General features: G+C 36.9%; 1 protein-coding gene across 1 annotated transcript; it reads left to right on the top strand.

Moving 5' to 3' along the window:
- The first annotated feature begins 9954 nt into the window (after positions 1 to 9954).
- LOC147487772 (uncharacterized) lies at positions 9955 to 11016 on the top strand. The gene is made up of 2 exons (XM_086574135.1): positions 9955 to 10561; positions 10775 to 11016. Exons 1-2 carry the CDS (start codon positions 9955 to 9957, stop codon positions 11014 to 11016), a joined length of 849 nt encoding a protein of 282 aa, XP_086430261.1.
- Positions 11017 to 12189: the final 1173 nt, after the last annotated feature.

The raw sequence follows: 12189 nt of genomic DNA, 5'->3' as shown, positions 1-12189 counted from the left end.
GGGATGGACATTGTCGGACCTCTAATACCTGGAAGAGGCAAGAAAAGGTTCATGCTGGTTGTGACTGATTACTTTACCAAATGGGTGGAGGCTATAGCTTTTCAACAAATCAAAGAACAAGATATTATCAGGTTTTTGTTTGAAAGAGTGGTATGTCGATATGGTTTACCATATGCCATCATATCAGATAATGGTCCTCAATTCATTGGATGTAAGGTGCGAAAGTTCCTACAATCATATAAGATCAAACATTTCACATCAACTCCTTATTATGCTCAGGGAAATGGGCAAGATGAGGCGACAAATAAGACTATTATGGATAATATCAAAAAGAAGTTAGAGGACAAGAAAGGATTATGGGTCGATGAGCTAAACAGTGTGCTATGGGCATACAGAACAACTCCGAGAGTTTCTACAGGAGAGTCGCCATTTACTCTGGCCTATGGGATGGAAGCAGTAACTCCAGCTGAGATGGTAGTATCTACATCCAGAACATTGCTTGTGGAAAAAGGGTTGAATGAACAAGGGATGCATGCAGAAATCTTAAACTTGGAAGAAAAATGGGAGCAAGCAAGAATTCAGCTTGATTGTTACCACAGACAGCTAAGGAAAGCATTCAATAAAAAAGTCAGAGGAAGAAGTTTCCAAGAAGGCGACTTAGTATTGAAAGAAGTCACTCAAGCGACAAAAGAGGAGGGAGTTGGAAAATTATCAGCAAACTGGGAGGGGCTCTATATTGTACATAAGGTGGGAGTGAATGGGGCATATTATTTGAAGAATGCTAATGGCGATTTACTTCCAAAACCTCAGAATGTCAATAATCTCAAGGTATTTTATCAATAATGTATTTTTTTTTCAATTTTATCGAAGTAATGAGCTATGTAGCAAGAGTATTCATGATTAATAAAGGTTTTGGATTCATAATGCAATGATGTTTAGGGTTTAATGTGTAATAAAGTCCTGTTATTGACAGAATGTTGGTATCATGCATATTGTCAAAAAGTCCTGGTATCAGAAACAATGGCAGATACCAAGCACATAAAGTCCTGTTATCGGTAGAAATATTGGTATCAGACATATTGTCAAAAAGTCTTGGTATTAGAAACAATGGCAGATACCAGGCACATAAAGTCCTGTTATCGGTAGAAATGTTAGTATCAGAAACAATGACAGATACCAGGTACATAAAGTCTTGGTATCGACAGAAATGTTGGTATTAGGCATATCGTCAAAAGTCCTGGTATCAGAAACAATGGCAGATACCAGGCACATAAAGTCTTGGTATCAGGCATATTGCCAAAAGTTCTGGTATCGATAGACGTGTTGATATTAGGCACATCGTCAAAAGCCTTGTCACCAACAGACGTGTTGTTTTCAGGCACATAAAGTTCTGATATTAGCAGAAATGTTGGTATTAGGCATATTGTCAAAAGTCCTGGTATAAAAAACAATGGCCGATACCAGGCACATAAAGTCCTGATATCAGTAGAAATGTTGGTATTAGGCATATTGTCAAAAGTCCTGGTATCAAGAGCAATGGCCGATACCAGGCACATAAAGTCCTGATATTAGTAGAAATGTTGGTATTAGGCATATTGTCAAAAGTCCTGGTATCAGAAACAATGGCCGATACCAGGCACATAAAGTGGATCATATCGGCAGCAAGGAGGAGGCATCAGATATCATGTTAATGATAAAGGTGTGTTGGTTATATTTTTACTTTAGCAATAGTTGCTATGATTATAGTTATTGGAATATTTTCATATTTAAAGGTTCTGGGGATACAAGTCTTAGTATCGCCGATACTCTCGTTTTTGTTGGGTATCGAAAATTTTATTTTTCTGGTGATACAAGTCTTAGTATCGCCGATACTCTCGTTTTTGTTGGGTATCAAAAATTTTATTTTTCTGGTGATACAAGTCTTAGTATCGCCGATACTCTCGTTTTTGTTGGGTATCGAAAATTTCATTTTTCTGGTGATACAAGTCTTAGTATTGCCGATACTCTCGTTTTTGTTGGGTATCGAAAATTTCATTTTTCTGGTGATGCAAGTCTTAGTATCGCCGATACTCTCATTTTTGTTGGGTATCAAAAATTTCATTTTTCTGGTGATACAAGTCTTAGTATCGCCAATACTCTCGTTTTGTTGGGTATCGAAAATTTCATTTTTCTGGTGATATAAGTCTTAGTATCGCCGATACTCTCTTTTTTGTTGAGGGTATCGAAAATTTCATTTTCTGGTTATATAAGTATAAATGATTATTTTTCTAAGTGTGTTAAATTAAGTATAGATGATACTTTCTTTGGAGATGAGGGTAGCGAAATTTTTTGAATTTTCTAGTTATAGTATATACATATGGATGACACATTGCAAAAATATTTCAGATTCAAATTCCATAGGCATTGAAAGATATTACAAACAAAAATAGTACAAAAACGGTTGAGTAGAGAGAATTTTGGCAAAGATAAAAAGAAATAGTAGCAATATTGCAGAGTATTACATAGATGATACAAAAATCAAGCAAGAGGGGTATTAAGCAGATCATTTATGTCGCTGAACTCAGTAGCAAGATGAGGGGTGGCATCAACAGCAGGGCAGGTTGTTGTTGTAGTTGCAGCAGCAGGAGTAGATGGAGTTGTAGTTAGAAGTTCCTCGCTAGGAGCATTATCGGCAAGAAGCCCATGCTCTGCAAGAACAGCAGGAGGAACATATGGTCTGAAAGCTTCAAGCCGATCAGCAAGAACGTTCAAAGATGTAATAACATCGTTAAATTCATTATCGACAGCTTCTGAAGCTTCTTTATACTTTGCTTCTGTGATAGCAAAGTCTTCAGTGATTTTCTTCAGTTGTTCTGCATGGTCTTTCTTTAGAATTTCCATGTGTGTTGCAATCTTCTGTTGAAGGGTTTGTTCAGCAGTTTTAGCATTCTGTTTCAAGTCGCTTGTCAGTTGGCTGTTCTCTTGTTGCAAGCAAGTTACTTCTTGGTCCAGTTTGTCAACTTCCAGCTGTTGACTCTCAACTGTTTTTCTCAAGCGACCAATGTTACAGTCTTGCTGATAGTGAGAGTCAAATTGGGCTAGAGCAGCAACTTTAGCCTAAAAAAGTAATGAAAAAAGATAAGTAGATAGAAATGGGAAATAAAGTAAAAGATATGTAGTCAAGAAAGGAAGATGAATACCTTTTCCATAGCATCATAGAAGGTTGTTAAGCGCTGTGAAGGAGATACAACGCTCATAACAAGCTTATCCTTTGGAAGAACATAGCTAGAAGACAGGGACACACCTAAATCTTCAGGGGGATTATCACCAAAAAGCGAGGTGGTTAAAGGAATATAGTTTCCATCACATAGAGGGAATATAGGCTTGAAAAGTTCACTGGTATCAGAAGGAAGGGATTTGAGCGTTTTTCCTTCAGCAAGCCCACTTTTGCCCCAGGCGTGTTTGCGCTTCTTAGAACTAGATTGAGTATGGGTATCTTGCGAGGAAGTACGAGATGTGTCTTTAGGAGGAGCAGAACGCTTATCTTTGGAAGAAGAGGTCCGAATGTCTGAGGGTGGAGCAGGATGCTTGTCTTGTGGAGCTTTGGCCGATGTAGTGTCAGCAGCTTTCTGTTTTTCTTTAGCAGGAAATTGGCGACTAACACTTGGGTTCGCTGACAATCGAGGGGCCATATATGTATACAATAAACGATGTTGGTCAAATATATTTTGTAAAAGCGGATATTCATAAAAATCAAGAACTTCTTTTTTAATTTAGGGAAAAAGATTTGGAGTCATGGTAAGGTTGTTATCTAAGTAATCGAAGAAACTTTGGGGGAAGACTAGGAGGTAGTTCATGCAAAGCGAAGGAGGACATAAGAAAAAAAGGACCATGTAAGGGATTTTTTGAAAGAGATTGAGTGGGAATTGGCGACTGACCCATTTTATGAAGAGCCCGAATCTGAAGAACATAAAGAGGAGCTCGACAATTTTTGATATCAGGAAGAGCAATAGTAAGGCGAGGGTTCCCTTCTTTATCAGCCCCAGTTCTGATATCGATTTCTTCATCAGTTCCTTCTAAGAGTTTAAGCACTCTGTCAGAGTTCCCACGAGCTTTTTCAAAATGAGGGAGGAGTACTGAAAATATATAGAAAGGCTGTGGTCAGAGTGGGATTCTGATATATATAAATATCGAAGTTAAATCAAAAGGAGGGTATACCTGAAGAATTGAAGACTTGATGTTTCAGAGGAGGTTTTGTTGGAGGATCGGCACTTTCCCAGTCACCTAAAACAATGATGGGATACTTTGTCCATTCCTTGTCGCTTTTATAGTTTTTACGGATAATACCCTTGATGGTGGATTTGTTGTATTTTCTAGGGTAAAAATATCCAGGAAGTTTTTCACCGAATTTATAGTGCTTAAGGATATCAGATAATTTGATTCTATCGGTTTCATAATTTTCTGGGGAAATGTGGCTATTGTAATAATTGCAGATAAACATTAGCCTCCAGAAATTCCCCATTCCTTGACCAGGGGAAATGTTCAGATGGTTTAGTACCTCGCGATCGAGATTGGTCAGAGGAAATCTCAATCCAGTGGTGAGTTGACCAACAGTGACAATGATCGCTCGTCTCGTGCTACTTTGACATTTGGTAAAAGTTCGAGTACCAGCATAGTGTTGCAGATAAAGGGAAGTGGTAATTTGATAAGTAGTCTGCACTAACATTAGATTGGGTCTTTTGATGAAGAAAGGGCTGAGTCCATGCTTCCATTGACTTGTATCTTCAACAGTTTCACGCTCAGATTCTGAGGTAGTGGTTTCGAAAGGATGACAAGGAATCCCCTTTACAACATAAGACAAATTTCAAGAAGTCTGGGGTCAATAGTGCCTTGAAGAAGTAGAGGCAAGATTATGACTACGAAGTCTATCGTCAGAAGGGGTTCCTTCACTATTGATACTATCAACAGAGAGGGTATCTTCACTTGCCATTGGGAGGACTATAAATAAAGATGCAAGGACAAAGGTATTTTTAGTACGGTCAATTTAATATATATATCATAATTATCAATAATATAGTTATCGGAAATTGTGATATAAATAGTCTTATATCGCAAAGTTCGATATACGGATATAGACAATGGATATATCTGATATTCAAAATAGTACGATGAAGAATATCTAAGTAAATAATCTTAAAAGGGTAAAGATGTAAACTTTTAAACAATATCAAACATTCTATAGTGCTGTCTACAGTAGTGTAAATACGAACATAGCCAACCTTATGGTATTCAAATTTCAACAATCTTTAAAAACCCTAGAGATAATTATAAGGGTGTGAGTTATACTGCTGTGAGTTATGGCAAGATATGGTATAGCAAAACTAACAAAGTGCAGGAGATTACAAACATACCTGAAAAAGGTGAGTTTCTGTCTAAGAATATGAAGGCAAGAATGCAGCAAAGAAAATCCTGTTATGGAGGAAGTGTAGCGTATGGGAGAAGCTTGAAGTTGTGGGGAAAATAAACGGTTTGTTTTTAAATTTTGTTTTCTGACAATATGGACCTGGTGGATATTTAAGCCCATACTGATATAACCACTTCTTGAAAAAGTGAAATTTTTGAGTGAAATTTCAAATTTTCGAGAAGGAGTGATGTAGTGGGCAAATATCGTACTTAAGGATATTATAACTGATATTTCAAAACTGGAAACATGGACATATGGGTCAATGTTTCGGTATGTTTCTGGGTTATGTTTAAACATTTGCAGGTATTAAGTGGGAAAGAGGAAGAAGAGGACAAGGGACACGTGTTAGAGATTGGATGGATCAAAGCTAAATCATGATACTATATAAAGACTGGAGGAGCAAGAGAAGATTCATTAAAACCATTAGAAAGAGGAGAGAGAAATAGAGAGAGATTGTAAACTATTATCGCAAATCAATAAAACATAGATTCAATTCATCTTCTTCCTTTATTCTATTCATTCATTCATCATGTTCGTTTAGTTGTGTGTGATCTTAGAGCATTTGAGAGTAGTTGTTCTTAGACATCACACTTGTAGTATAGGCGTGTATTAATATATATATTATAAGATATATTAGGGAAAAAAACCGCCTAGCACCTAGCCCATTTAGGCACTGCCTAGAAGGCCTAGGCGCTAGGCACTTTCCCACCGCCCGACTACTGTCTAACGTTTTTTAGAACACTGTTGATCACGAGAATCAAAGGTAATTGACTAAAAGCTTTTGGTACAAGGCTTAGAAATAATGGTAAGGTTTAAAAGGATTGCTAAATCTCGTGGTACAAAGTTTAGAAATTGGTTCCATGTCTTTGGTGCTATCTCTTTCCTTCCAGTATCTTGCTATCCATGCGACCATGCTGCAAACTACCAATTTCTTCTAGGCTAACCAGTTAACGCAACACTTAAATTGGGTTTCTCTTTGATCAGACACTCATTGCACCAAATAATGTACACTCCTACACCTTTATTCACTACCCTCTCGCTAGTTACCAATCTCGCTTAAACAACCAATCAGACCTTCCTAATCTCAGCATTTAAACTTGTAGCTTTCAAGGAATCCGAGTTAAGTTGTACCTTCCTAATCTCAGCATTTAAACAACTAATCAGACCTTCCTCCATTGCCGTCAATTCCTACTGCAGTATTGACTTCTTTCCATTAATTAATTCCAATAAAAGCAAACAATACTCTGTCGTTATGGTCCCTTGCAGTACCACCAAACCCATTGCTAGTTGCACTTACAGACCCATCTGTATTGAGTTTGGTAACTCCCTCTGGAGGCTTCTTCTACTGACAAAGACTGGCTGCTTTGGACTTGTGTTTAGTATTAAATACCAAGTCTGTCCAATAAGACCCGAACACTCTGTCTTGAGTTTTACATAAAAGCTTAGACATGTACATCTTCATCTCCAGTATTTTGACAAGGAACAGTTGAGGAGGGGGCTTTGTTTATCCTTGAATTTTCTGTAATTTCTTTCTTGCCAGAGAGCATAGATTGTGGCACAAACATAAGCCCTCTTAATATCAGATTCAAGAGAATTGCCCTTACAAATTTGAAAAATATACAACCATTCTGCATTCGAATTAGAGACATAACCCGATCTTTGATTTCACCCCTTGCCTTGCCAAACCACTCTCCAGTAAGCACAATCATAATAAAGATTTCTTGAGTTCTCTCTTGCAATCCCACATAAACTACAACATGTATGTTGGATAATACCTTTATTTACAAGTCTATCCTGGTTGGAGAAACTTCCTAAAAGAAGTTGTTGTTAGAAAAATGGATTTGCACAAATCCATTAAGATATGAATGAGTAATTTGTCTCCCAAGTTGCCCCACTTGAGATGAAATGGGTTTCACTTGAAACAGTACGTAAAGAGAGAAAAACCTTTTTGAAAGGGTGCAATGGTTTGAAATAGTACATTATGCCAAAAAGGTGCGACCTTTCAAAATAGGAATTGGTTCGAAACAGTGCTTTATGTCGAAAATGTGCGACCTTTTGAAATAAGCACTGGTTCGAAATAGTGCTTTATGCCGAAATGGTGTGTTCTTTCGATACATGTGACTTTTCAAAGAGGTGCCTAACTTTTTCAAATAGTCACTGTGTTGTTTCGAAAAGTCACTTCTCACCTATAAATTGTGGATGAATTTGGAGAGAAAGGGACACCAGATCACACATTTTTTGATCTTTCTCTTCTCCCTCTGTTTTTAGTCAAATACTATGTTGTGTTCGCTGATTCTATAGAATTAAAGTGCAAGCTTTCTATAGAAGGAAATCTATTCTATCTTGAGAGACAGTTTCCCATCAACCTTCAAGCACCGTGAGGGGGAAAATCTATCTTAAGGACATAGTGGTTCTATATTAGGCTCGGATTTAACAAAGAAGTACAAGACACTTACAAGACAAACGGTTTGTACTTTTTGGTGATTGGTAAAGAGTAAGTACATTTAAGTTGTATATTCCTAATAGTTGCCATGCACAAAATGAGTGCTTTGGTACGTATAACAAGTTTGCCCCATATTATTAGACCAGATAACCTTGCATTTAATCTTCTTAAAGGTAATATAAGTTGATCTTGTTGTGAACTTACCTGAATGAGATAGCGTCCAAACTACTTGATCCTTGTCTAAGAGATTGAAGATTTCTATGCTAAGGATATGATCTTGGATTTGAGGTCACTTTTAGGGAGATTGTATATAAGACTACTCTATCTCCCACCTAAAATCAACTCACTAACTTTTGCTTCTTCATATATGTAGATGCAATAAACTCTTTGCTTCTGCATCTCTTAATAATGGAAGCCAATAACACCATGAGACATGCCACACATGCTTCATGGTATTTTCCCTCTCTTTGAGTATTTTCCAGACCTAAGAACATTTCTTAGGTGCCTTCATAGTCCAAAAATGTTTATTCTTGATACTATAAGCCCATATAAGATTCTTCTTTTGATGCTAGCTTGAACACAAGGCCACAATATGCAGCTTTGTTCCGAACTTTTAGATCTACCAATGTTGAGACCTCCTTCCTCAGAATATCTTAGAGTTTCATGACTAGCCATATGAAGTTTCCTTTGCTTAGAAGTGCCAGACCATAGAAACTTATTACAAAGCTTACTTATTGTATCAATAACAGACTTAGGCAACACAAAGGTCCTAGTCCAAAAAGTGTGAAAATAGTTTATCATGGCAGATTGGATCAATTGCAACCTACTAACATGCGACAAACACCTGTTCTTCCAGTTTGAGACCCTTTCAATGATCTTTTCTATGAGGGGAATACAATCTTTGATCTCTAGCTTGGAAGTGAAAAAGGGGCAATCCCAAGTATCTTATAGGAGGTTGGACTATAAAGACACCAAGAGAGAGGCGACTATAGCTTGTGAATTCCCTTCACTCATGCCACCAGCAAGAAGAGAAGATTTTTTTGGGTTAATGCTTAACCCGGCCTGTGGCTAGCTTGTGAGAATACATCAATAATCTTCTTAAGTTCATGAGTAGTAACACCATCTCCTTTGATAAAAATGAGAACATCATCCGCAAGACTAAGATGAGTATTCTTGCATTTGGGGTGCGCAGAATAACTAATTTACTCATAAGACCTTGCTGAAGCAACCCTCCTAAAACTTCCATACGCAGTACAAACAAATAAGGTGAGAGGGGGTTGGGTCTCCTTGCCTGAGCCCTCTCTTGCATTCAATATAACCCTGTGGATAAGGAGAGAGAAATAAGGTGATGTGAAGCATATTGAACACCATTCAACAAATTGCGTAGGGAATTAAAACCTATGAAGCACTAAGATAAAAGCTTTGCAGGTGACAATGTCATACACCTTCTTAATGTAAATTTTGATAGAGCATCTTGAAGAAATATGAGACTTAGTGTAGCTCCATAAAAGTTCATGAGCCATAAGCTCCTTAATTTAAACACTTAGCAACACTTTCACACACTAATATCAATTTCTGCAAAAACCAATATAAATGAACTAAGTTAATAATACAGGCCACTAAAATAAACACATGGATGTAAAAATGGGTGTAGCATTTACGTGTTTCTCAACTTCTTTTCTTTCTCATGCCTTAGGTGTAGAAAAACCTGTCAAATGCACATGCTATATATTAAAAAACAATTGTGACACATCAACTTTTTTCATCAATCACAATTGTTATAAATGTGTTATGTATCAACGCATTTTTGCGAAATTGTTGGTATCTATCTCGGATGGCAAAACTTGTCCCTTCCAATTTTTTTTTTTAAACGGCAAAACTTGTCCCGTCCATTGTTCCCTCCATTTCCTTGGTGCCAATTCATTTTGGCGCCCATCATTTCCCTCCATTTTGTATGCTATATTACAGGAAGCATCCATATGCTTTCTTCATCTCCTCCTCCCATATTTTTCTTCATCTCCTCTCATAAGTTTAAAAGTTTGTAGTTATAAATTTTTTGTATTTTGTCATGGGTTCTAGTAGTAATAGTCAAAATTGGTGTGAAAGAGTAAGTGAATTGATTTTCGATGATGATGATGAAACTGCCACAATCGTTCAACAAATGCAAAGTGATGTAGTTGTAGTGGCGTCAATGATTCCAGCTTTCAACGTTTTATATGTACCAAAATGGGGTGGATCTGTTGATGGTAGAGAATACACTAACCGCGATCGTGTTGGTGCGCATGAACAGTTGGTGGCTGATTATTTTGCTGCTAGACCAAATTATAAAGCAGGTAAGTTTCGTCGTAGGTTTCGTATGAGAAGACCACTTTTTAACCGTATATTGGAAGTTGTAACTAATTTTGATCCATATTTTAAGCCTTTTTGTGATGCTCTTGGTTTGCCTGGGGTTTCGGGTTTGGTGAAGATGACAACTGTAATACAAATGGTTGCTTATGGCTGTCTAGCTGATTCAATAGATCACTGGATAAAACTTGTTGAGAGTACAACTCGAGAATCACTTCATCATTTCTATAATGCAGTTGTCAACTGTTTTGAAGAACAGTACCTAAGAAGCCCAATAGGAGAAGATGTAACATGCTTGTTTGTAGTAGGTGAAGAGCGCGGTTGGCTAGGTATGTTAGGTAGTTTAGACTGTATGCATTGGGTATAGAAAAATTGTCCAACTGCATAGCATAGAACTCATTTGGGCCATGCTACAAAAGTGACTGTGATTTTGGAAGCAGTTGTAGACCAGAAGCTATGGTTTTGGCACACATACTTTAGAATGGCTGGATCATGTAATGATTTTAATGTGTTAGATAATTCTCATTTATTTGATAATTTAGTCAAAGGAATAGCTCCAACTTGTGTTTATCAAGTTAATAACAATCCTTACAACATGGGCTACTACCTTGCTGATGGAATATATCGACCATGGGCTACACTGATTCAAACAATCTCATCTCCTGCTAGTCCCATGGATATTAACTTTGCAAAAGTGCAAGAATCAGCTCATAAAGATGTGGAACGTGGTTTTGATGTTTTCCAGGCTAGATTTGCAACTGTTAGTAGGCCTGCTCGTCAGTAGGATAGAGGCTCGTATAATGAAGACATGTATTATACTTCACAACATGATTGTTGAGAATGAGCGTTATGAACAACTTTTGATGTGGAAACCACCTTCAGATGAATGATTACGACATGAAGTTGAGATGTAGAGTAATGAACATGAGATTGTGCAAATTATGGTAGCCAAGACATTAAGTATTCATTGTGGAGCTACTAATGAACAATTGAAGAATGATCTGGTTGAACATCATTGGGCATGTTAGGGTGTATGCCACAACTAAAGGAACAACTAATAAGTTTGTTTATGTTTGATTTGTCTTAACTGTATTTTCTATTAAGTGTGTTTTTAATAAGTTTGTTTTGTTTAAATAAGATTGTGATTTGTTGAATATGATTGTTGTTAATTTGGTAGAAATTTGCGCATTGTTTAAATTAAATTAAATTAAAATCAATACAACTTAATTCAAATTAAAAACATTACAACTTCGAATTAAAAATATTACAACTTACTTCAAATTAAAAACGTTACAACTAAAAAACATCAGCTTCATATTCTTCATTTGCATCCCTCAGAAATGGATTGGAAGAACGTGTTTGTCTACCACAAGACTAACTAACATTGCTTGTTGATCTAGAAGAAGAAGAAAATGACCCAAACTATTGAGAAGTATGAGTTGGAATGTATGGAGTAGGAGGGGTTGGAATGTATGGCGTAGGAGGGTTAGAGTGTATGAACTAGGCGAGGTTGGAATGTATGGACTAGGCGAGGTTGGAAAATTTGGATAATGAGGAACAGAATGAGCAACATGAATACCTTGTGATAATTTATAATTAAAAATGATGTGATGCACAGTAGAATTATGATGTTGTGAATAGTAAATTATGGTGGAAAAATAGTAGATAAAACTCATCAAAATCATGTGATAAAGAGAAGAGTATTCGTGTTCGCCAAACTCTAATTCGTACACTACTTGGATGCGAATCTAGATTACAATTATGCTTCACTAATAAGAGTCAAAACAGTAGATAGGAGGTGAAAACAGTAGATTTAATTGATGAATAAAGAATTAGAAGGGGTTTAATCTACCACGCGATTCGATTAACTATTAGTTAGTATCGAATAGCTTGTATTGATCCCTAGTGAAGACTAAGTCCTCTCGGATCGAGGTTTCACTAGCAAGAGAGTATAGCT

This window comes from Coptis chinensis, chromosome 7 (assembly GCF_015680905.1).
Source record: "Coptis chinensis isolate HL-2020 chromosome 7, ASM1568090v1, whole genome shotgun sequence".
NCBI lineage: Eukaryota > Viridiplantae > Streptophyta > Magnoliopsida > Ranunculales > Ranunculaceae > Coptis > Coptis chinensis.
Note: the sequence above shows the minus strand (reverse complement) of the source record. Positions and strands in the feature narration are given on the sequence as shown.

Bases quoted from the DNA above. Each gene is read 5' to 3' on its own strand.
- LOC147487772 (XM_086574135.1), top strand. From the start codon at position 9,955: ATGGGTTCTAGTAGTAATAGTCAAAATTGGTGTGAAAGAGTAAGTGAA. The intron at 10,562-10,774 runs GTATGTTAGGTA...TTGATAATTTAG, and splicing joins TGAAGAGCGCGGTTGGCTAG to TCAAAGGAATAGCTCCAACT.